Source organism: Nycticebus coucang, chromosome 4 (assembly GCF_027406575.1).
Source record: "Nycticebus coucang isolate mNycCou1 chromosome 4, mNycCou1.pri, whole genome shotgun sequence".
NCBI lineage: Eukaryota > Metazoa > Chordata > Mammalia > Primates > Lorisidae > Nycticebus > Nycticebus coucang.
In genome coordinates, this window is record NC_069783.1 from 125,978,464 (window position 1) to 126,004,232 (window position 25,769).

The window sequence follows — 25,769 nt, forward strand, 5'->3', positions numbered from 1 at the left end:
CCCATGGAGTCAGCCTAGCTCACAGCAACCTCAAACTCCTGAGTTTAAGCCATCCTCTTGCCTCAGCCTCCTGAGTAGTAGGCAACTGCCACCATGCCTGGCTAATTTTTCTATTTTTAGTAGAGATGGGGTCTTGCTCTTGCTCAGGCTTGTCTTGAACTCCTGAACTCAAGGGATCCACCTGCCTCAGCCTCCCAGAGTGCTAGAATTATAGGCGTGAGCCACCATGCCAAGCTTTGATGATATTTTTTGCTGGAGGAAACCAGAACCTGCTAATATGATAAACACCAGCTCACACTTCTGGAGAAAATTATCATTGACATACAAGGCCCATGGTTGAAATTCCAGAAAGATGACAACTCTTAGCAGAGGCTGTTGAGATCCAGCAACCCTCCTTAGTATTTTTCTTTCTTTTTTTTTAATTTTTTTGTAGAGACAGAATCTCACTTTATCGTCCTGGGTAGAGTGCTGTTGCGTCATAGCTCACAACAACCTCCAACTCCTGGGCTTAGGCAATTCTCTTGCCTCAGCCTCCCGAGCAGCTGGGACTACAGGTGCCTGCCACAATGCCTGGCTATTTTATTTCTGCTGCAGTTTGGGCGGGGCCAGGTTCGAACCCGCCACCCTCGGTATATGGGGCCGGCACCCTACTCACTGAGCCACAGGCACCGCTCCAGTATTTTTATTTTGTAATTAACTTTTAAATTTGGGGATCATTTTAGATTTACAGAAAAATTGCAAAGGTAAAACAGAATTCTCGTATGGGCTTCACCCAGACTCCCCTAATGTTAACATCTCACCTAACCATGATACATTTGTCAAAACTAAGAAATGAACACTGGTACACTATTAGCTAAACTCCAGACTTTATTCTGATTTCATCAGCTGTTGTGTCATTTGTGTTGTTCCGGGATATAATCTAGCATACCACATTGAGTTTAGTGTTTTAGTATTTTTCAAGACACTTATTAGCTTAAAAATTAAGTCTGTAGTTTTTCTGAGCATAAAAATTACACCTTCGGACGTCATAGAAATGTCTGAATTAGGAAGAAAAGCGTTGTTCCATGAGATAGCCCTGCTGATGGTTTGGAAGACATCTACTCAGTTACTCCCCCTTCCATGGTGCATCTACATATACCTAATTTTATCACAAAGACAGCTCTTCAGTACATACCTCTCCACAACTTGCCTTTTTTACATAAAAATCTATCTGAGTGCAGATGGAATTATGCTTTTTTTTCTTTGACACAGAGTCTCACTATGTCACCCTTGGTAGAGTGTCATGGCATCACAACTCACAGCATCCTCAAACTCTTGTGCTTAAGCAATTCTCTTGCCTCAGCCTCCCGAGTAGCTGGGACTATACGTGCCCACCACAATGCCTGGCTATGTTTTGGTTGCAGTTGTCATTGCTGTTTAGCTGGCCTGGATCGGGTTCAAACCTGCCAGCCTGGGTGTATGTGGCTGGCGCCCTACCCACTGAGCTACAGGCACCGCCCCTGGAATTATGCTTTTAAAAAGCACTTATTGTGGGAGTGATGGCTCATACCTGTAATCCTAGCACCTGGGAGGCTGAGGAGGGAGAATCCCTTGAGCTCAGGAGTTTGAAACTAGCCTGAACAAGAGTGAGACCTTGTCTCTACTGAAAAAAAATAGAAAAGCTTGCTGGGCATTGTAGCAGTCACCTGTAGTCCTAGCTACTCAGGAGGCGAGGCAAGAGGATTGCTTGAACCCAAGAGTTTGAGGCTGCTGTGAGCTATGATGCCAAAGCACTCTAGCCTGGAGCAACAGAGTAAGACTGTGTCTCAAAAAATAAAATAAAATAAAATAAAATAAAATAAAATTTCCCTATCTATGGAAGTAATAAATTGCAAAAGGAAGAAATTAAAATCTCATGTGATTTCCCCTTTACTCCCTCCAGAGACAACAAAAACAAAACTACAATTGACAGCCTTGTATACATTCTACGGATATACATGTACACATATTTACACACACTACAAAACATGTCCTTTTTAATGAATTATTTATTTTTCCTAAAATGAGAAGGGAGCAGACATTTCTAAGAAGAGAAGCATACGAAATATTTTGTTGTCCGTCTTTTGTTAAAAAAATTCATTAAAAACATATTGCATGCATCTGTCTATATCTGGACATTCTTTTAAAGTTGAATCATATTTCTTAGTGTGATATTTAATAAATGGTTATATTCTTTAATTTCTTTAACCAACGTCTGATTGATAGATATTTGGGGTTTTCCAGTTGTAAATAATGTCACAGTATCTTCACCCTGGAGCATTTTTCTAGTAAGTTCTAGCAGCAGCATGTGCTGCCTTTAACTAACTTGCCTGGGGACCAGCCCAGACACCCGCATGTTAGAACAGCTGAAGGTGCACTGATTCCCTCCTCACCTCCCCTTTCTCTTTCTCAGATACTTTCATGGTGGAAGATGCAGTGGAAGCCATCGGGTTTGGAAAATTTCAGTGGAAGCTGTCCGTTCTCACTGGCTTGGCTTGGGCAAGTATTTTGGGGGCTAGCAGTGGCCTTACATGTAGTCTCCAAAAAATCCCTATGCTGCTTACCTGGGTTTCTGTGGTCTACAAGGAGGACATGGTTTCTTCTACACAGAGCCTTTGTTTGAAATCTAACCATCGAGGTGTATGTGGAGGGGTAATCACAGAGGTGTGTGCTTAGAGGGAGGTGGGTATGGTTGGTGATTGCCCTCAAGGAGGAGTTGAAGCTTCCAGCTAATTAAGTGGTTCTCAACCCTTTGGGCTCCAGGTTACCATAAGATTGTGATGCCAGCTGTGAAGCTCTCCCTGGAAAAACACACACAGATTAAAAATTGGCGTTCTGGAGCAGCACCTCTAGTTCAGTGGGTAGGGCGCCGGCCACATACACCGAGGCTGGTGGGTTCGAGCCTGGCCTAGGCCTGCTAAACAACAATGACAACTGCAACAACAACAAAAAATAGCTGGGTGTTGTGGCGGGCGCCTATAGTCCCAGCTACTTGGAAGCCGAGGCAAGAGAATCACTTGCGCCCGCGAGTCTGAGGTTGCTGTGAGCTGTGATGCACGGTACTCTACCAAGGGCGACACAGTGAGACTCTGTCTCAAAAAACAAAAAAAAATTGGCATTCTGCTTCTAGGTGCTCACAGTCTCTTACTGGAATCCTCTGATATAGCTGTGGCAAACATAACAGCTAAACCGTTACTACAACTGAAATTGACTTTTGTATATGGTGTGAGAGAGAGATCCAACTACATATTATTCCAAATAGATTGTCAATTTTCTCACATACTATCCCATGCTAATTTGAAAAGCTACCTTTATCACACACCACATTCCCACAAAGCACAGGTGTGCTTCCAGACTCTCACCTCTATCCTGTTGTTCTGTCTGATCTCATAAAGGGATGTTTAATTGCTGGGGTTTCCTAGAATGTGTTAATATTAAAAGGGCATTCAGCTGATGGGGCACTCAGCAGGTGGTAGAAGAAGGGAGCGTTTCTTTCTTTGTGGGGTCATGTACTTGGCCAGCCATCCCTGGCCCCAGGTGGGCAGCATCCTGGTTTGATGGTGTCTCCTTCCTCTCTGCAGATGGCCGATGCCATGGAGATGATGATCCTGAGCATCCTGGCACCACAGCTGCACTGTGAGTGGCGACTCCCCAGCTGGCAGGTTGCACTGCTGACCTCGGTAGGCAGCCCAGTGGCTCTCTCCTGTTGTATAGGTTCTGATCCCCTGGGGAGCCTCACAGGATAGTCCCCTTTATTCTATCAGGGACTCAGCAGAAAATAATTAAGCTCTTGATGGAAACACTGCGACCTTAACTTCTATTAGTTCCCATGTGCTGACCTCACGTGTCCTGACAGATTTGTAGCCAACACTACCCCAACCAGGGATCCAACTACTTTGCGGAGGGTGGGGGGAGCACATCCCAGACATTCCACTCAATTGCTGGGAATTTGAAACCTGCCGGTGCTTATCACTTAAACCTTATAAGCCTCACTTTTCTTGACTGCAAACAGGAGATGCCAATCTCCCTCCTCCACCCAGGGTGATTTGAGGATTGGGGACAACACAGTGCCTGACATACAGTAGGTGTTCAATAAATGGTAGGTAGCTGTTGCTCCCTGGAATTGAGGCTTGAAGGAGACTGCAGTGAAACCCTCGATTTTTGTCAGGGGGAGAGCAGCAGCAACCTTCTAAAAGAGAGAGGAATGGCCAAACCAGACAAGAGGGTAATAATAATAATGATAATCACCAAAGCTAATATTTATTGAGCGCTTGCTGTGCAAGGGCCTTTACACATCTGGTATACAATAAAGGCCAGACAATAAGGTCTCAAACTCATCCTAGAAAAAGTGCTACATACCTCATTACTGAATATCACTACCATCGCCTTTCACCTACTCCCCTTGGCCGTCTGAATATCACCGTAGTGATAGTCAGCAATGAGGGACGTTGCACTTTTTCTAGGATGAGTTCACAAACTTAATTTTCAAACCTCATACAATGACAGCGTGGATGGCCATTCCAGAAAGAGTTCCAAAATGGCTTTGAAGGGTGGGCTAGGCGCCGGCGTCTGTATGTATCTTCCTAAAGGGAGTACCTCGAAAGTGATGATAATAACATTCAGCAATGTGGTATGCAGCACTTTTTCTAGGATGAGTTCCTGTACCTGATTGTCTGACCTCATATGAATAATATACATTACGCTCTTTAATTCTTACAACCTTATAAGCTAGGTACTATTTGTGAACTAAAATAAGATGTTAAACAATCCCCTCAGCTGACTGAATGGACCACCTCATGGTCAAGGGCACCCCAGGAAAACCCTAAAGGCGAGTTGCTGGCAGTGAGAAGGGAGGTTAGACATGACTTACCATGCCCCCTTCCCTTCTTGGAGAAATCCTTTGGAATTTATTCACAAAGCTTAAACCACACCTGCAAGTCATCAATTTACTTAATAGATCACTTGAGTCTAGGTACATGTCTGGTGGCTTGTCTCTAATAACAGATTTCCTTAACTTAAAATATTCCAAGTCTTCAGACCAGTGTTGTTGTTGTTGTTTTTTGAGACAGAATCCTACTGTGTCACTCTCAGTAGAGTGTCATGGCATCACAACTCATAGCAACCTCAAACTCTTTGGGCTTAAACGATTCTTTTGTCTCAGCCTCCCAAGTAGCTGGGACTACAGGCGCCCGCCACAACGCCCGGCTATTTTTTGGTTGCAGTTGTCATTGTTGTTTAGCTGGCTCAGGCTGGGTTTGAACCCGCCAGCCTCGGTGTACATGGCTGGCGCTGTAATCACTGTGCTATGGGCACTGAGCCTAGACCAGCGTTTTTTAACTTTTTTTTTTTTTTTAATCTCACGACACACTGCAATCTATAGTTAAACTTCCATGGCACACTTAAATTATGTTGATCCAAACAAAAAGAGTTAAAAAAAGAATATACTTACTGTGCTTTGAACTTCTTTCAAAAATAATTTTCAAATATTTTCTTGGCACACCTAAGACTCTCTCACCACACACCAAGTGTGCCGTGCCATACTGGTTCAAAAATCACTGCTTTAGACAAAGCTTCATTTCTTTAACCAATTACAAATCAAAGATTCTTTAAACCCACCTATAACCTATCACTTATAATGCCCCACTTTGAAATGTCCTGCCTTTTGGGGCCAAACCAATGTACACCTGCCATGTATTGATTTATGACTTTACATATAATTTCTGTCTCCCTGAAATGTGTAAAACCAATCTGTATAACCCAATCTGTATAACCCTCACCTAAAACAAGTGGTGAGACCACTTGTTTAAGGCTTCTTGAGTGTGGCTTTTAGGGCCACAGTCACACATATTCAGCTCTAGAATAAACCTCTATTTTACAGAGTTTGGGTTCTTTTCCATTGACATATTATTAATTGAGGAAAATAAGGCACAAAGAGGTCACTTGCTCAAGGTCACAAACCTATCTAGAGGCAGAATGATTGCCAATGAAAGATGCCTCCCAAAAGGCTGGAGTTGTAAATAGATAATCATTCTAAAATGGCCTGCGTGCCTTCCACATTAAGATCTAGTCTGATATTAGCAATAAGGTCATGCAGCTCAGTGGGAAGAGCTTCCTAGCACATATACCTATGTTTTTGTGGTTTAGTCACCTGCTAGAAGTGTGACCTTAAGTGAGGTACTTTATGGCTTTATTTTATAGTCTGTATGGCTATTTTTCTGCGTTGGGCAACAAAATACATACGGTACCTAGCACAGGCAGGGGTTCAGGAAATGATAGTTCTTTCTTTTATTTTCCATTCGCACTCACATCTCCTAGATCAGTTGTCCTCAAACTTTTCAAACAGGGGGCCAATTCACTGTCCCTCAGACCGTTGGAGGGCCAGACTAGTTTAAAAAAAAAAACTATGAACAAATTCCTATGCACACTGCACATATCTTATTTTGAAGTAAAAAACAAAACGGGAACAAATACAATTCACACTGCTTCATGTGGCCCGCGGGCCGCAGTTTGAGGACGCCTGTCCTAGATGGTTACTACAGGCCTGTGCTTTCCATTCACACTCACAGCTCCTAGATGGTTACTACAGGCCTGTGTTTTTGCGATGCAGGGACTATCTGGTGGTCTCTTGTCCTTGGTCCGTGGCAGCCACAATTTATTGAGCACTTATTACATGCCAGGTTCTATGCTAGGGGTTTTGCATATAATACCTCTTTAACCCTCTCAACCATATGAAAGAGATGTTAGTATTATTCCCATTTCTATAGATAAGGAAACTAAGGCTTACATAGGTGCAAAGACTTGTGCCTGGCTGGGCGTGGTGGCTTAACACCTGTAATCCTAGCACTCTAGGAGGCCAAAGTGGGAGGATCGCTTCAGCTCAGGAGTTAGAGACCACCATGTCTCTACTAAAAATAAACAAAAATTAGCCAGGTATTGTGGTGGGTGCCCATAGTCCCAGTTATTTGAGAGGCTGAGGCAGGAGGACCTCTTGATCCCTGGAGTTTGAGGTTGTTGTGAGCTAGGCTGACGCCATGGGATTCTAGCCTGGGCAACAGAGTGAGAATCTGTCCCAAAAAACAAAAACAAAAAAACTTGTACCCTGACCTCACATAGCCCTGGGCTATTTCCTTATAATGTGAAGTTCAGCGTTGAGAGCTAGGTAAAGCCATGGAGTCCCAAGGCCAAGTTTTCTGGGATTAAGTAAGAACAGCAGAAGTTGCTCTAATTGCATCAAGTATGCAAGGAGGAGATAGCAGAGGCATTGTTGTTGTCACAGAAAATACCGTGTGAGATTACTGTAACTATGGTATAGAACAAGTGGTGTCTCTTGTTCTATCTGGTCCAATAAAGGTCACCGCGATGTTTAATTGCTGGGGCTTCCTAGTATGTGTTAATATATTAAAAAGTCACATCTGTTAAATACACTGACAATTTGATATGAACAAATAATCTATTAATATAAAGCAAAGATAAACAAGTCTTTAATTCCACTAAAGAGAAAAGAATATTGTCTCTCTACCTCTATCAAAATATTTCTTTCTTAGATTTTAGAAATGATGTTTTTCTACTTCATTTAGGGAGTGCCCATATTTTTTTAAACACAGAAGCACGCACACACACAACGATGTAACATGTTTGTCAATTCTTATATGGTCACACATGGTTTTAACTACTAGAGCTCGGAGTATGTTGTGAGGTGTGCTGGGGCACTCAGCAGGTAGCAGCACAGGGATATGCTACCCTCTTGCTCTCTCTGGGGTGGCCAGCTATCCCCAGCACTTAAAGAGAATTTATGTTTTGGGGGGCTTCTTAACTCGGTGCAAGGATATCACTTATCACATGGATAAGACGACTCTTTACCTCGATAGTAATCTCTGAACATTTTTGTTCTAGGTTAATCTAGAAAGGAATTGTGAATAATCTATGTAATATGCAGGACATCCCATGTCTTTAAATTAACCTAAATTTGTTTTTCTAAATTTTTTTAAAACTGACAGGTTGAAGATTATATCATTCCCAGTGTATAAAATATAAAAACTTAAACAAAATTATCCTATCACTTTTTAAAATGTGTCCAATAAAATTGAAATCCTTAAAAAAATTGAAATACTTATCTGAAACCTACCATTGTTTTAAAATAACATAAATAAGCTCTTCACAATAGTTTGGAAGTTTTGCATTGTCTTGGAACTGGTATTTACATTCCAGTTCTCCATATAATTTCATCTTAATGTAATGTTATCTTATGCTTGAAAGTATCACTTTCATCACTGTATCATAATTCTCTGTGAGAGAGTATATAAATTTTAATCTTTTTCCTGCACCAAGTTACTATCATAATTATAATTTTATAACATAATATCATTATTAATATCATTATTGCTATCATTTATTAGTACCAGTACACAATAGACCAAAAGAAGATATAATTGATTTTGATGAGTAATTACTAACATAGCTAAATTGTTATTGGGAATGAATTCCTTAATAAGTGGTATGGAATGTTTCCCAAATATTTTTCATATTTCTGGATGATTACTTATTACTAAAATAAGACAAGGTTCAGCACCAGTTCTATTCCTGCTTCTCATTTTTACTGAATGAACAGCTTTGTTTACATTAAAAAAGTTTTGCGGAACTGAAGGAGTTTTGTTATATATAACTCAATAAATAAATGCCATTTTATTTATTTGTTTATTTGTTTGTTTGTTTGAGAAAGGCCCTCACTCTATTGCTCAGGCTAGAGTGCAGTGGCCTCATCATAGCTTGCTGCAACTGTGAACTCCTGGGCTCAAGTGATCCTCCTGCCTCAGCCTTCCGAGTAGCTGGGATTATAGGCGTGCACCACCATTCCTACTAATTTTTCTAATTTTTAAAATTTTTGTGATAAAGGGGTCTCCCTCTTGCTCAGGCTGGTCTTGAACTCTTGGCTTCCAGTAATCATTCAGCTTCAGTCTTCTAGAGGACTAGGATTATAGGCATGAGCCACTGGGCCCAACCACTTGATTTCTTGAAACAATTTCCAAGTTATATGGCCAAAGAGCCCTCAGCTATTGCTTATAGAAAATTATTTTTAGTGATCTAATCTACTGAGAGCTTGATTAGGTTCTTCTTCCGTTCTCTTGAAAAGAATAATAGCTGAGTGCGGTGGCTCACGCCTGTAATCCTAGCACTCTGGGAGGCTGAGGCAGGTGCAGTCCTTGAGCTCATGAGTTTGAGACCAGTCTGAGCAAAATCGATATCACCCCCCCACCCCCGTCTCTACCAGAAATAGAAAAACTGAGGCAAGAGGATATCTTTAGCCCAAGAGTTTGAGGTTGCTGTGACCTGTGACGCCACAGCACTCTATCCAGGGTGACAGCTTGAGACGCTGTCTTAAAAAAAAAAAGAAAGAAAAGAATAGTAAAGAAAACAATAATAATATGGAAACTCAGTGACTTACAAAAGGATTTTGTGTCATTGCTGTCCCTTTTAAGGCACCCTGGAGAGTTTACATCACCAATCAATGCGGTTTGAGGTATGCTGTCAAGCTTGGCATTGTGAGAGGTGGCACAGAGAACAGGGAAGACCCCTACCTTGTTCCAGGAAAGAATTTGTAGGACGATTTGGAAATTAATTTCTTTAAAATTATCCATGTCTATTTCTTCCTTGGAATGCCTCTGCAAATGTCCCGTAAGCAGCCACAGGTCCTAGGACATGCCAGGAGGAATGCTTTGCTTTGGGGATCAGCCAGAACTTAGGCTATGCCTTTCTCTCTCTGGTTCTAGTTGCCTTATCTGTAAGATGGTCTAATGATAGCACCCACACATAGGTAAGATGTGTGCAGGAAGCATTTAGCATGGTGCCTCGCACTCGGTGAGGGAAGAGCTCCGGGATGAGGCTCCAGTTAGCCTGTCTGGGTTTAAGTCTCGGCTCTCCTATATCCTTTCAGGGATACTGAGGAGACTTCCTTTTTTTCTTTTTTCTTTTTCTTTTTTTTTGGAGACAAAGTCTCACTCTGTCACCCTAGGTAGAGTGCCGTGGTGTCATCAGAGCTCACAGCAACCTCAGACTCCTCCAGGGAGTTGGGTTCAAGTGATCGTCAAGCTTCAGCCTCCTGAATAGCTGGGACTGCAGGCACCTGCCACTATGGCCAGCTAATTTTTTTATTTTTAGTAGAGACAGGGTCTCACTCTTGCTCAGGCTGGTCTCAAACTCCTGAGCTCAAGCAATCTGCTTGTCTTGGCCTCCCAGAATGGGCCACCATGCCTGGCCTGGGGAGGCTTCTTAAGCTTTCTGAGCCTCAGTGCCCCATCTGTCCAATGGTATGATCATTCGGACCCCATCAGCTGTTACTCTGAGGATTAACAGTGTAACAAGGACTGTGCCTGGCACACAGTGACAGCTCCATGAGTGGGTTACAGCTCCCATCCCAGCCTTCTGTTTGCCTGGTTTTCATACCTTCCAAATTCTACCTTGCAACCTTTAATGTTTTCTTAGCAGTAGGGCAAGACATTTCTTTGTATGGTGAGAAACTGGTAGAAGGCTCTCAAGCAAACATGGCTCAGTATTATTACTTAGGGTGTGACGTCATGGGTTCTGTTTATTGTTTCCTTTCTCTGCAATACTTCATGTCTCTGTCTAACAGAAACTTGTCTTTCCACCCGCAGGTAGTCTTTGTAGGAATGATGTCCAGCTCTACACTCTGGGGAAACATCTCAGACCAGTATGGCAGGAAAACAGTAAGACAACCTCTTCCGAGTGCATGTCCTCTAGGTTCTCTCTACGATGGTGTTGACAAGTAGTAGACCTGGCAATTTGGGAGGCCTGATGAGGAGCTGTGTTCAAGTGCAGAGAGATGTTTTTTTGTTTGTTTGTGACAGAATCTCACTTTGTTGCCCTGGGTAGAGTGCCATGATGTCATAGCTCACAGCAACCTCCAACTCTTGGGCTTAAGTGATCTCTTGCCTCCCAAGTAGCTGGGACTACAGGCACCTGCCCCATTGCCTGGCTCTTTTTAGAGACGAGGTCTCCTCTCTTGTTCAGGCTGGTCTCCAACTCCTGAGTTCAAGCAGTTCACCTGCTGTAGTCTCTTAGCACCAGAGTGCTAAGATTACAGGTGGGAGTCACAGTATCTGACATTGTTCTGATGCTGCTATGGACTCTTCAAATCACACATTCCTAGTGGGGCCCAAGCATGTACATTTCAGAATCTGGATGATGCTAGTGGTACCTACTCAAATCCCCAGGGCATTAACCATTTCTTTACTGCCCCTGACTGGGGTAGTCAAAAGATGGTAGATAAAGACATCTGCTCTCTTGCCTTAAAGTGGGGCATTTCTCAAACCCAGCAGGACTGAGCTCTGGTGCCCACTATAGAAACTGTTCATGAAGGCACCTGAATTATCAGCCTGCCCTGCCCAGTTTCACTACACCACTCCTCTACTGGGATCACTGCCTAAATAAACTACAGTGGAACCTCTGTAAGTTGACCACCCAAAGAGCTGTAACAAACTGATCAACAGACAGAGGTGACCAACAGAAGGAACTAGGCCTGCGTACTGATATGTATATGTGGTGCATGTCCAGTCTATGAAAATTAGGTCAACCTAAGAAGGTGGTCAATGTATGGGGAACCAGGATCCTTATCTTAGAGTCTGCTTTTGAGGGAGCCCGGACATGACATGAAATGGAGTTTTCACACTAGAAGGAAGACGGGAACTTACAGGTCTGAGCCTTGAAGGCTGGTAGACCTGGATTTAGTTGCAACTTTGCCTCTCCTGGCTGTGTGATATTGGGCAAATAAATTGATCTCTCTGAACATCAGTTTCTTCATATGTATCTGGAAGAAAATAACAGCACCTGTTAATTGAGGTGATGAGTATAAATCTTTTTGTACGATGCCAGGTACATGTGAGGCACAGGACACATGTGAGCTGGAGCTTCTAACATGTTCCCAGGCAGTGCTAGTGCTGCTAGTCTGGGGACCACACTATCAAAACCATTGGCTTAGGCCAGTGGTTCTCAGCCTTGCTAATGCCACGGCCCTTTAATACAGTTCCTGTGGGTCACGGCCCACAGGTTGAGAACCGCTGGCTTAGGCTAATAAAAATCTACCCCCAGAGTTGGGAATGGGTCACCTAAACAAACTTAGATTCCTGTTGGGAAGGGAGAGGTGAAATAAGGGCAATCTCCACTACAACTAGCGTGTCGCAGGCTAAATATCATCACAGGCCCTACCAAGCACGATCCACGCTTTAGCTCATCCAATTCCCTTAATAACCACTGAAGTAGGTGCTGTTACCACCCTGACTTTACAGAAGAGGAAACCAAGGCACAGAGAGTAGGCAACTCGCCCATTGCCACACAGTTTATATGTGTTTTCTAAGCCATATATATATATGGGACACACACATACACACACACACATATGTTTTTGTTTTTGTTTTGAGACAGTTTCACTGTATAACCCAGGTTAGAGTGTTGTGGTGTTATCCTAGCTCACAGCAACCTAGAACTCCTGGGCTCCAGTGATCCTCCTGCTTAAACCTCATATGTAACTGGGAGTACAGGTGGCTGCTACAGTGCCTGGCTAATTTTTCTATTTATTTCATTATTTCATTGTTTATTATTTATGTTTTTATATTTTTTGAGACAGAGTCTCACTCTGGCACCCTGAGTAGAGTGCTGTGGCATCATAGTTCACAGCAACCTGAAGCTCTTGAGCTCAAATGACCATCTTGCCTCAGTTTTTCTGTTTTTAGTAGAGATGGGGTCTTGCTCTTGCTCAGTCTGGTCTTGAACTCCTGAGCTCAAGCAACCCACCCACATTGGCCTCCCAGAGTGCTAGGATTATAGGCGTGAGCCACCCCACCCAGCCACTAAGTCTAGATCTTTATTTTATTTTATTTGTTGATTTTATTTTATTTTATTTGCAGTTTTTGGCCAGGGCCAGGTTTGAACCCACCACCTCCAGTATATGGGGCCAGCACCCTACTCCTTGAGCCACAGGCGCCACCCTTTATTTTTATTTTTTGAGACAGTCTCACTCTGTTGCCCCCAGTAGAGTGCTATGGTGTCATAGCTCACAGCAACCTCAAACTCTTGGGCTCAAGCGATTCTCTTGCCTCAGCCTCCCAGAGTGCTGGGACTACAGGCATCCGCCATAACGCCTCGCTTTTTCTTTTGTTTTAGAGGTGGGTCTTACTCTAGTGTAGGCTGGTCTCCAACTCATGAGCTCAGATGATTTGCTGACCTTGGCCTCCCAAGTGCTGGGATTACAGGCGTAAGCAGGCCCTGTGATCTAGGCCCTGCTTAGATCTTTATTTTAACCATAATGCTAGTGGCTTGAATCTGTATGTGCTCTCTCTATATTTATATACACACACACAGGGTGGCCATAAAGTTCGTGTGCCATTTAAAATAGTAACTATACTATTTTATACCCTGTATATTGGCTACGCAAATGAATGAATGTTTGAACAGTTCTGTGCAGGAAGTAGGCTCTAATTGCTTCCTCTCTTACTGCTACTGGGCAGGAAACACTGTGCCAGCAAGTGCCTGGGAGATGGTGATCAATAAACTGCCAAGAAGTGGCCATGGCAGGGCCAGAGATAGTAGGTTGAGAAATTAAGTGCAGCCATCAGAGCTCAGATTGTCTTGTTGGGTGGCACAGATGGAGAGGGCAGTTGCAAAAGCCTCACCAGGCTTCCCCAAGGAGAGTAAAAGTGTTTTTCCCCCTGTTAGCCTGAGAAGGGATTACTCTGGTTTTTCAACCAGCAGCTCTCTAGATCTACAGACCCCAAACCCTGGGCCACAGGCCAGTACTGGTCTGTGACCTATTAGGAACCAGGCCACAAGCAAGTAAAGCTTCATCTGTATTTATAGCCACTCCTCATCCCTCACATCATCCCCTGAGCTATGTCTTCTGTCACATCAGCTGTGACATTAGATTCTCAGAGGAGCGCTAACCGTACTGTAAACTGCACATGCAAGGGATGTAAGTTGTGTGCTCCTTTTGAGAACCTCATGCCCAGCCTCCTTCCCACATGGTGGAAAAATTTGTCTTACATAAAACTGGTCCTTGGTGCCTAAAATGTTGGGGACTGCTGAACTAGAGTCTGCCCCATGCATCCTCCCACCCACTTCATCTTTCTTTTTTTTTTTTTTTATTGTTGGGGATTCATTGAGGGTACAATAAGCCAGGTTACACTGATTGCAATTGTTAGGTAAAGTCCCTCTTGCAATCATGTCTTCCCCCATAAAGTGTGACACACACCAAGGCCCCACCCCCCTCCCTCCTTCCCTCTTTCTGTTTCCCCCCCATAACCATAATTGTCATTAATAGTCCTCATATCAAAATTGAGTACATAGGATTCATGCTTCTCCATTCTTGTGATGCTTTACTAAGAATAATGTCTTCCACGTCCATCCAGGTTAATACGAAGGATGTAAAGTCTCCGTTTTTTTTAATGGCTGAATAGTATCCCATGGTATACATATACCACAGCTTGTTAATCCATTCCTGGGTTGGTGGGCATTTAGGCTGTTTCCACATTTTGGCGATTGTAAATTGAGCTGCAATAAACAGTCTAGTACAAGTGTCCTTATGATAAAAGGATTTTTTTCCTTCTGGGTAGATGCCCAGTAATGGGATTGCAGGATCAAATGGGACGTCTAGCTTGAGTGCTTTGAGGTTTCTCCATACTTCCTTCCAGAAAGGTTGTATTAGTTTGCAGTCCCACCAGCAGTGTAAAAGTGTTCCCTTCTCTCCACATCCACGCCAGCATCTGCAGTTTTGAGATTTTGTGATGTGGGCCATTCTCACTGGGGTTAGATGATATCTCAGGGTTGTTTTGATTTGCATTTCTCTAATATATAGAGATGATGAACATTTTTTCATGTGTTCGTTAGCCATTCGTCTGTCATCTTTAGAGAAAGTTCTATTCATGTCTCTTGCCCATTGATATATGGGATTGTTGGCTTTTTTCATGTGGATTAATTTGAGTTCTCTATAGATCCTAGTTATCAAGCTTTTGTCTGATTGAAAATATGCAAATGTCCTTTCCCATTGTGTAGGTTGTCTCTTTGCTTTGGTTATTGTCTCCTTAGCTGTACAGAAGCTTTTCAGTTTAATGAAGTCCCATTTGTTTCTTTTTGTTGTTGTTGCAATTGCCATGGCAGTCTTCTTCATGAAGTCTTTCCCCAGGCCAATATCTTCCAGTGTTTTTCCTATGCTTTCTTGGAGGATTTTTATTGTTTCATGCCTTAAATTTAAGTCCTTTATCCATCTTGAATCAATTTTTGTGAGTGGGGAAAGGTGTGGGTCCAATTTCAGTCTTTTACATGTGGATATCCAGTTCTCCCAACACCATTTATTGAATATGGAGTCTTTCCCCCAAGGTATGTTCTTGTTTGGTTTATCGAAGATTAGGTGGTTGTAAAATGTTAGTTTCATTTCTTGGTTTTCGATTCGATTCCAAGTGTCTATGTCTCTGTTTTTGTGCCAGTACCATGCTGTCTTGAGCACTATGGCTTTGTAGTACAGACTAAAATCTGATATGCAGATGCCCCCAGCTTTATTTTTGTTACAGAGAACTGCCTTAGCTATACGGGGTTTTTTCTGGTTCCATACAAAACGCAGAATCATTTTTTCCAAATCTTGAAAGTACGATGTAGGTATTTTGATAGGAATGGCATTGAATAGGTAGATTGCTTTGGGAAGTATAGACATTTTAACAATGTTGATTCTTCCCATCCATGGGCATGGTATGCTCTTCCATTTGTTAATATCCTCTGCTATTTCCTTTCTGAGGATTTCATAATTTTCTTTATAGAGGTCCTTCATCTCCTTCGTTAGGTATATTCCTAGGTATTTCATTTTCTTTGAAACTATGGTGAAGGGAGTTGTGTCCTTAATTAGCTTCTCATCTTGACTGTTATTGGTGTACACAAAGGCTACTGACTTGTGGACATTGATTTTGTATCCTGAAACATTACTCTATTTTTTGATGACTTCTAGGAGTCTTGTGGTTGAGTCTTTGGGGTTCTCTAAGTATAAGATCATGTCATCAGCAAAGAGGGAGAGTTTGACCTCCTCTGCTCCCATTTGGATTCCCTTTATTTCTTTGTCTTGCCTAATTGTATTGGCTAGAACTTCCAGCACTACGTTGAATAGTAAAGGTGACAGAGGACAACCTTGTCTGGTTCCAGTTCTAAGAGGAAAAGCTTTGAGTTTTACTCCATTCAGTAAAATATTGGCTGTGGGTTTGTCATAGATAGCTTCAATCAGTTTTAGAAATGTGCCACCTATGCCTATACTCTTCGTGTTCTAATTAGAAAAGGATGCTGGATTTTATCAAATGCTTTTTCTGCATCTATTGAGAGGATCATGTGATCTTTATTTTTGCCTCTGTTAATATGGTGGATAACGTTTATAGACTTGTGTATGTTAAACCAGCCTTGCATCCCTGGGATGAAGCCTACTTGATTATGATGAATGACTTTTTTGATGATAAGCTGTAATCTATTGGCTAGGATTTTGTTGAGAATTTTTGCATCTATATTCATGAGTGAGATTGGTCTGAAATTCCCCTTTTTGTTTGGGTCTTTTCCTGGTTTTGGTATCAGGGTGCTGTTTGCTTCATAGAATGTGTTGGGGAAGATTCCTTCTTCCTCAGTTTTTTGGAATAATTTCTGCAGTACAGGAATAAGCTCTTCCTTGAAGGTTTGATAGAATTCTGGAGTGAAGCCATCTGGACCAGGGCATTTTTTGGTTGGAAGCTTTTTTATTGTTTCTTTGATCTCAGTGCTTGAAATTGGTCTGTTCAGGAGCTCTATTTCTTCCTGGCTGAGTCTAGGGAGAGGGTGTGATTCCAAATATTGATCCATTTCCTTCACATTGTCAAATTTCTGGGCATAGAGTTTCTGGTAGTATTCAGAGATGATCTCTTGTATCTCTGTGGGATCAGTTGTTATTTCCCCTTTATCGTTTCTGATTGAGGTTACTAGAGATTTTACTTTTCTATTCCTCGTTAGTCTGGCCAATGGTTTATCTATTTTATTAATTTTTTCAAAAAACCAACTCCTTGTTTCATTAATTTTCTGAATGATTCTTTTTTTTCAATTTCATTGATCTCTGATTTGATTTTGGATATTTCTTTTCTTCTACTGACATTAGGCTTAAATTGTTCTTCTTTTTCCAATTCCATAAGATCTCTTGTGAGATTGTTGATGTGCTCTCTTTCTGTTTTTCGAATGTAGGCATCTAAAGCGATGAATTTTCCTCTCAAAACTGCTTTTGCAGTATCCCACAGGTTTTGGTAGCTTGTGTCTTCATTGTTGTTATGCTCAAGGAAGTTAATGATTTCCTGTTTTATTTCTTCCTGCACCCATCTGTTATTCAACAGAAGATTGTTTAATTTCCATGCCTTTGGGTGGGGTCGAGCATTTTTGTTAGAGTTGAGTTCCACCTTTAGTGCCTTATGGGCTGAGAAGATACAAGGTAAAATTTCAATTCTTTTGATTCTGTTGATATTTGTTTTGTGTCCCAGGATATGATCAATTTTGGAGAATGTTCCATGGGGTGATGAGAAGAATGTATATTCTTTATCTTTGGGATGGAGTGTTCTATATGCATCTATCAAGCAGAGTTGTTCTAGGGTCTCATTTATATCTCTTATATCCTTGTTTAATTTCTGTTTAGAGGATCTGTCCAGCTCTGTAAGAGGAGTGTTAAGGTCCCCTGTTATTATGGTATTATCAGATATCATATTGCTCAGACTGAGTAAGGTCTGTTTCAAGAATCTGGGAGCATTTGAATTGGGTGCATAAATATTTAGAATTGAAATGTCTTCTTGTTGTATTTTTCCCTTGACCAATATAAAGTGGCCATCTTTGTCTTTTTTGACTTTAGTTGCTTTAAATCCACATGTATCTGAAAATAAGATTGCAACTCCTCTTTTCTTCTGAATTCCATTTGCCTGAAAAATTGTCTTCCAACCCTTGACTCGGAGCTTTAATTTGTCTTTTGAAGCCACATGTGTTTCTTGCAGACAGCAAATGGATGGCTTGTGTTTTTTAATCCAGTCAACCAATCTATGTCTCTGCAGTGGGGAATTCAAGCCATTAACATTTATTGAGATAATTGATAAGTGTGGTAATATTCTGTTCGTCTTATTTTGTGAGAGTCCATTGCTTAGTTTTATCTTTTGCATCAGTGTGGAGGTTAGGTCTGTCCTTTAATTTCTGAGTTCTTACTTTGCTGCTGATCCATTGTGGTGGTCAGTGTGCAGAACAGGTTGAAGTATTTCCTGTAGAGCTGGTCTTGTTGTGGCGAATCTCCTCAATGTTTGTATATCCATAAATGATTTGATTTCTCCGTCAATTTTGAAGCTTAGCTTAGCAGGGTACAGAATTCTGGGCTGGAAATTGTTCTGTTTAAGTAGATTAAAGGTAGATAACCATTGTCTTCTTGCTTGGAAAGTTTCATTAGAGAAGTCTGAGGTCACTCTGATGGATTTGCCCCTGTAGGTCAACTGGCGCTTACTCCTGGCAGCTTGCAGAATCTTTTCTTTTGTCTTGACTTTGGACAGGTTCATCACAATGTGTCTTGGAGAAGCTCGGTTAGAGTTGAGGCGACCTCGGGTCCGATATCCCTCTGAAAGCAGTGTGTCAGAATCTTTGGTGATATTTGGGACATTTTCTTTTATAATATTCTCTAGTATGGCTTCCATTACTCTGGGACATTCTTCTTCCCCTTCTGGAATTCCTATAACTCGTATGTTGGAACACTTCATAAAGTCCCATAATTCTGACAGTGAACGTTCTGCTTTCTCTCTCTTCTTTTCTGCCTCTTTTACTATCTGAGTTATCTCAAAAACTTTGCCTTCTACCTCTGAAATTCTTTCTTCTGCATGGTCTAACCTGTTGCTGATACTTTCCATTGCATCTTTAAGTTCCCTAATTGAATGTTTCAGTTCCTTCAGGTCTGCTATATCCTTTTTATATTCTTCATATCGTTCATCTCTTATTTGATTCTGTTTTTGAATTTCCTTTTGGTTATTTTCCACTTTATTAGCAGTTTCCTTCATTGTTTCCATCATTTCTTTCATTGTTTTCAACATGTGTATTCTAAATTCCCTTTCTGTCATTCCTAAAATTTCTTTATAGGTGGAATCATCTGCAGTAGCTACCTCATGGTCCCTTGGCGGGGTTGTTCTGGACTGGTTCTTCATGTTGCCTGGATTTTTCTGCTGATTCTTCCTCATGAGTGATTTCTTTTATCTGTTTCCTTGCCCTAATTTTCCTTTCACTTCGTCTTGCTCTTTAAGTTCTCGTGCCTGTGGACTAAGGGTTACTGGACCAGAAGGGTGAGAAGGTTGAAGAGCAAAAAAGGGATGAAGAAAGGAGGACCGAGTGATAAGAAAAAAAAAGAAAAATAGAGAAAGGAGAGGGGGTGGGTAAAAGGAACATTGACAAAAAGAAGAGAGGCACAGAAAGAGGAAGACAGAGCAATATAGGTGTACAGTAGGGTACTTTGATACAACCTTAAAAAAAAAAAACACCTTCTGGGGTGCCCAGTTGGGTGGTTCCCTTGAGGTCAGCAGGTCTTTGCTAACCTGATCAGACACAGTACCCCACCTCCACCAAGTAGAGAGGAAAGACAAAAATGCTATAAATCAAACCAAAACAAGCAAACAGAAAACTTTACAGGATAAAATTGGGTGGGAAACCAAATAATAGCAGTAGAAACACTAACAAAAATGAAGTTCTAATTATTGAAATAGCAGCAATGGGAAATTATAATTAAACTAGAAAAATTGAGAAAGAAAAAGGATCTGTATGGAAAAGGTTGAACTTAAAAAACAAAACAACAGTCAACAACATCAAAAAAAAATAGAAAAAACAACCAAACCAAAAAAAAAAAACAACACAACCAATAACAAAGCAGTATGTATATGTTATTGAATATTGTCTGGGCAACACGTGGTCTTCTGGGGTATGAGATGTTAATCACAGTTCTGATACGACTGGAGGCTGCTAGTTTCTCAAACCCCAGCAGGTAGACACCCTAAATCTCTCTTCAGCCCACTTAAAAGGCACTTTGAACTTGTTCACTTGCTGAGCAGAAGCTTCCCCAGGGAAGTGCTTGTCGCTGGAATCACTGCTGAAGTGGCTATCCACTTACCCTGTGTGCCAAAACTGGTCTCCCTCTGCCCCTGAGGGTTAGGGCTGCAAGGAGGCTCAGACCCCGCCCTTAGGCTACTTGGTCGCTGGGTTACCAGCTCCCACCCATTTCTAGCTCTGTGACCCTGAGGGCGGAGCTTGCCGGGGCAAATCGGTCACAATGTCTGCCTGTGACCCAGAGCCAAACACTATTAGCTCTGTCTGGCTCAGCAGCTCACACTGGGGCCCTAGACAAAAGCCAAAGTTCTCCGCAGTCCCGCTCAGGCTCTCCCCAAGGCAGTTCAGCTGAGTGCCAAGTCCAAAGACACCAAAACAGTTCACAGGTAAGGCCTTTCTGTTTTGCAGTCTCGCTGCTACTGAACTTACAGTTGCGGGTGGGTTTAGACGGATTGAACACACGCGACCACTTGCTCGTTTTCCACTGTTTTAGTCCTCTTGGGGTCCAGAAGTCTCTCGCTGACTCCCTGTATCCTCTCAGGGGTGATGATAGGCAGATCCCACCAGCCAGAGATGCCTGGAGTCCTATCTTCCCAGACTCACAATGCCCAGATGCAAGGAAGCTGTTACTCGGCTGCCATCTTGCTCCGCCCACGTCATCTTTCTAGAGTGTATGAATTATAGCTGTAGAGATTTTCTGGTTGGAAAAACAAAGAAGAGTTTGAAGGCAGGAGAGAGAAAAGAAAAAAGAGAGGGAAAAGGGAAATCTCTTAAAATAAAACAGAGCCATTTTTGTGGGGCTGAGCAGTTAAAAGCCATAGAACTGTGGCTTTCTGAGGCTGAATTGAATGTTAATCTTCAGGCTTTTAAAATAATTAAAGGAAAAACCTCTTCTGAGATCTTAATGTGGCTTCTTCAAGAACAAACTAGGCTTGGAGGTAGACAACTCATTCCTCTGTCTCTGGCTCAAAGCATTTTTTATTATTTACTTATACCCAAAACACACACACATACACATACAATGCAGAAACCCATGATGAGGAACTTTATCGAACCCCGAAATCTGTCATTCAATTGCTAAATCATAAGGCTGTGAGAAATACAAAGGAAAATGAATAAAAATACCTTAATTGGGGGCCTGGATCTGACACTGAGAGACTAAGCAAGTCATTCCCCTTCTAGGGCCTCAGTTTCCTCATTTATATCATAAATGTTTGGATTAGATAATGGGTGATACAAATAGGTACCATTTATTGAATTCCCCAGACAAAAGGGCAAGTGGGTATTTGCCACCATGTCTGTTCTAATAATTTAGTAGGGGATGCCAGGAACATGGATTTCAGGAGTTGGAAGTCTCAGTGAGATAGTGCTATGTTTGATTAGTGATGTCTGCTATGGGCACAGGACTGAAGAGTACGGAGGGAGTTTAATAAACTCCAACAGGAAAAGGGCTACATCTGTTTTGTTCACTGAGGTGGCCACAGTACCTGGCTTATAGTAAACACTTTTTGAGTGACTGAGCTGGGGTGAATGAGAACCAGATCTCCTTGCTTCCACTTCCTTGTGTTTTCTTGTCTTCTTCAGACCAGCAGTTGACTGTACTGAAATTATTCCTCCAAAAAGTCCTTAAATATCATTCGCCTGGAATCCTGACTTCCCTTGGAAGAATATGTTCATTCTGCCACTAAGGGCAGTAGTTCATATGGTCCTTGCAGGAGGTAGCCCTGTAGAACATGGGCATCTTTGTGTTTATAAAGAGCCTCAGAGGAGAAAGCTATAAGCTGAGATTTTAAAAATATACATGGACAGGGTTTCAGTGATGTCATTTGCTGAATCTTATAAATTGTAATCACATTTTGGCACCTTCTAGAAGAGTGGTTCTCAATCTTTGAGGTGGGGCCCTTCGAAATGTCTGGGGACATTTTTGGTAGTGACAGGGAGAAGAGTAGGCTACTGTTATCCAATGGGTACAGGCCACGGATTCTGCTCAAAATCCCGTAGGGCACGGGATCGCCCCTACCACGAAGAATTACCTGGCCCCAGTTATCAGTAGTGCCAAGGCTGAGAAACAAGACTCTAGAATGCCTGTGCAGACAGTATTGCCAAATTGCATAATGTGGAGTTAGTGCTTCATTATCTCACTTCATCACTTGGGACTGCTCAGGTTTCATTTCAATATTTATGGGGCTGGCGCCTTATTCCTTGAGCCACACAATAAATAGCCACCCTATTTATTTATTTATTGTTTGGAGATAAGAGTCTCACTCTGTAGACTTGGGTAGAGTACTGTGGTGTCATCATAGCTCACAGCAGCATAAGCAATCCTCTTGCTTCAGCCTCCTGGGTAGCTGGGACTACAGGTGCCCACCACAATGCCCAGCTAATTTTTCTATTTTTTTAGTAGAGACAGGGTCTCGCTCTTGCTCAGGCTGGTCTCAAACTCCTGAGCTCAAGCAATCCGCCTGTCTTGGCCTCCCACAGGTTTTATAGGATTTTAAATCAGTTGCCTCCATTTCAAAAATGACATTTTGCATACAAATAAACAAAATCACAGGTTTTTCTCGAAAATTAGGTAACACGGCAGCCTGGGACCCACATTTTATTACAGTAACTTTTGGCTAGAGCTGAATAGAGGCTGACAAGACAGGAAAAGCTCTCTCCCATTTCTCTAAGCCCCACCTGCCCGTGCTATTTATGCCTGCATTGTGCATCTATGTTCTCTGTGAGAGGTAATCAGCAGCCATCAAAGGTTCTAGAGGAGGGGAGTGGCTCTTTCAAAGTAGGCATTTGGGGTTGGAAGTCTTGGCTCCAGTTTTGGCTCTGCCACTTGCTGATCTTGAACAAATCCTTGCTATGCTAATTTGGGAAGGAGAAATGAAAACAACAACCTTTTTTCACAGCATTGCTATAAGAAGCCAATGCAATGAGGTGACAGTCATTTATAAAACGCAAATTAAAGTTCCATGAAGTCAAAGACTCTGGCTGTCATGTTCCCAACTATCGCCCACTGCCTCAAAAACAGTCAGTGTTCATGGGCGGTTCCTGTGGCTCAAGGAGTAGGGCGCTGGCCCCATATGCCAGAGGTGGTGGGTTCAAATCCAGCCCCAGCAAAAAACTGCAAAAAAACAAACAAACAAAAAAAAACACCCAGTGTTCAATATACACATCTTGCGTGGACAAATGAATGAATAATACATATCAGTCCCTCTACTACCAGGCACACAGCAGGTGCTCAGTATATACATATTGAACAAATGAATGAATGAATATTATATCAGTAACTTTAATGCCAGGTACACAGCAGGTATTCAACATATGTTTATTGAATGAATGATTTACATCAGTGTAGCATACAGCAGGTGCTCAATACATGCTTGTTGAATGAATAATTGAATGAGTAAATTAATGGATGCATAATGTCTATTCATCTATCCCTGGAAGGAAGGAAGAAAGGATGGAAGGGAGGGAGGGGCTGTTCTACAAAAGGCAGAACAGATACTAGGCAGAATGACAGTTTTAGTTAATGAGAAGCTCAAAGGCCTGTGAGACATTTCCGCAGAGTCCCAGGGAAGCTCTTGGATGGGGCTAGTTGCCAGTACTCCTGCCTTTGCAATGGCCATTCATGGTTGCTGAGACCTCGTTATCTGGGCAGCTGGAAAACCTTTCCAATCAGCAGACAAATGCAGAGGCAAATGCAACCTGTTGTGATCAAACAGGACAGGCTAGCATGCTTGTCTTTGGAGCCTGGCAAGGGGGAATAATAACACAGCTCCCCAGAAGCACTGGAGGGAGGGGTAGCCCTATGAATTTGTCTCAGTGCCTAGTAATTATATCTTGTGTTTGATTCAAGACACCTTGGATGCCAAGGAACAAAATCCCTCCTAAATAAGCTTAAGCCAAAAGAATGGAATTAAGTATCTATGTGGGAGATACCAATTTCACAGTATGGGTTTAGGGGTGCAGAAATGTCACTTTATTATGATTGCTTTCTAGACTACAGTAATTACTACCCCACCTATTCTGTAATGGATACTTATATACATTATATCTTTCTTTTTATCAACTTGCTTTAAAAAAACCCTTAAAAGTGGAAAAGTGTTTTGGAAACAGTCTCACTCTGTTGCCCCAGGCTTGAGTGCCATGGCCTCAGCCTAGCTCACAGCAACCTCAAACTTCTGGGTTCAAGTGATCTTCCGACTTCAACCTCTCACGTAACTGGGACCACAAGCTCCTGCCACAACATCCAGCTAATTTTTTCTATTTTTAGTAGGGATGGGGTCTCGCTCTTGCTAAGGCTGGTCTGGAACTCCAGAACTCAAATCCTCCTGCCTCAGCCTCCCAGAGTGTTAGGATTATAGGTGTGAGCCACAGCACTCAGACTAGAAGCATTTAAAAAAACAAATAAACAAAAAAACCTTATAAACAGTCTTTTTTTTTTTTTTTTTGAGATAGAGTCTGACTTTGTCACCTTTGGTAGACTGCTGTGCAGTCACGGCTCACAACAACCTCAAACTCTTGGGCTCAAGCGATTCTCTTGCCTCAGCCTCCTGAGTAGCTGGGACTACAGGCACCTGCCACAATGTCCAGCTATCTTATATAGAGTCTTAAATGGAAGATTAGAAACAATTGTCCTAAGTAGGAAATGTCCACAAAAATAAGTAAGTAATGCAAACAAAACAATATTATTAAATTCTAGCTGATTTTGGTTGCACCACTGCCTTCCCTGTCAAAAAGAAAAATGGGTAGGTGTTTTTAAAAGGTTTATTTTTTTTGTTTTTGAGATAGGGTCTCACTCTGTTGTGCTCAGGCTGGAGTGCAGTGGTATGAGCATAGCTTGCTCCAGCCTCAAATTCCTAGGTTCAAGTGCTCCTCCTGCCTCGGCTTCCAGATAGTTGGAACTGAAGGCGTGCACCACTGTGTCCAGCTAAAATTTTATTCTTTTAGAGACAGTTTCACTACATTGTTCTCAAACTCCTGGCCTCAAGTGATCCTCCCACCTTGGCCTTCCAAAGTCCTGGTATTAGATGTGAGCCACCACACCTGGCCTATAAAAGGTGTTAAAAACAGAGTAGCACCTTATGATATAATTATCAGTATCAAATAAAAAAGAAATATCTTTTTTGCAAGAGATGTAAAATTGCTTAAAATATTCTTTCTACTGTCTAAAGTCATTTTTCAAAACACCTGAAATCATCTGGTAGACCTCCAAATTTTTTCTCTTTTAATTCAGTTTAAGGATTTAAAGCTAAAATCAATATGTTTCACACTTTCCTGCTGAAGTCTCCAGAGAATCAGGAGGGTGAACTCAACCTTAGAGGGGTGTTTCAGAGAGAAACCTACCCCCACCTCATACTGCAGGCTTAAAATTCATGTAAAATTTGTATTCTACTCAATCAGGATTGGTGTTGATTGTGATATAAAAATAGTATTTTAAATTATGTTTGCCTTTAAACTTTTCCTCAATTTCTAAGGGTAATTAATGCCCCAGGAATATGAATCATGTTTATCTTGAAGTTTTGTGACTCTCTGTGGTTCTCAACCCCCTTGAACATAGGTCCCCTTTATTTTAAAATATGTGAAAAGTTGCCCAGTATGGTGATATGCACCTGTACGCTCAGCTAGTCAGGAGGCTGAGGCAAGAGGATCAT

At 41.9% G+C, this 25,769-nt stretch overlaps 1 protein-coding gene across 1 annotated transcript in view; it reads left to right on the forward strand.

Annotated features, from left to right (window-relative positions):
* Positions 1-25,769, forward strand: part of SVOP (SV2 related protein) — a 115,312-nt gene that overhangs the window by 43,612 nt on the left and 45,931 nt on the right. The window contains exons 3-5 of the mRNA XM_053588592.1: positions 2,432-2,517; positions 3,600-3,698; positions 10,668-10,739. Of these exons, the coding sequence (XP_053444567.1) occupies positions 2,432-2,517; positions 3,600-3,698; positions 10,668-10,739 (257 nt within the window). The remainder of the gene's footprint in view (positions 1-2,431; positions 2,518-3,599; positions 3,699-10,667; positions 10,740-25,769) is intronic.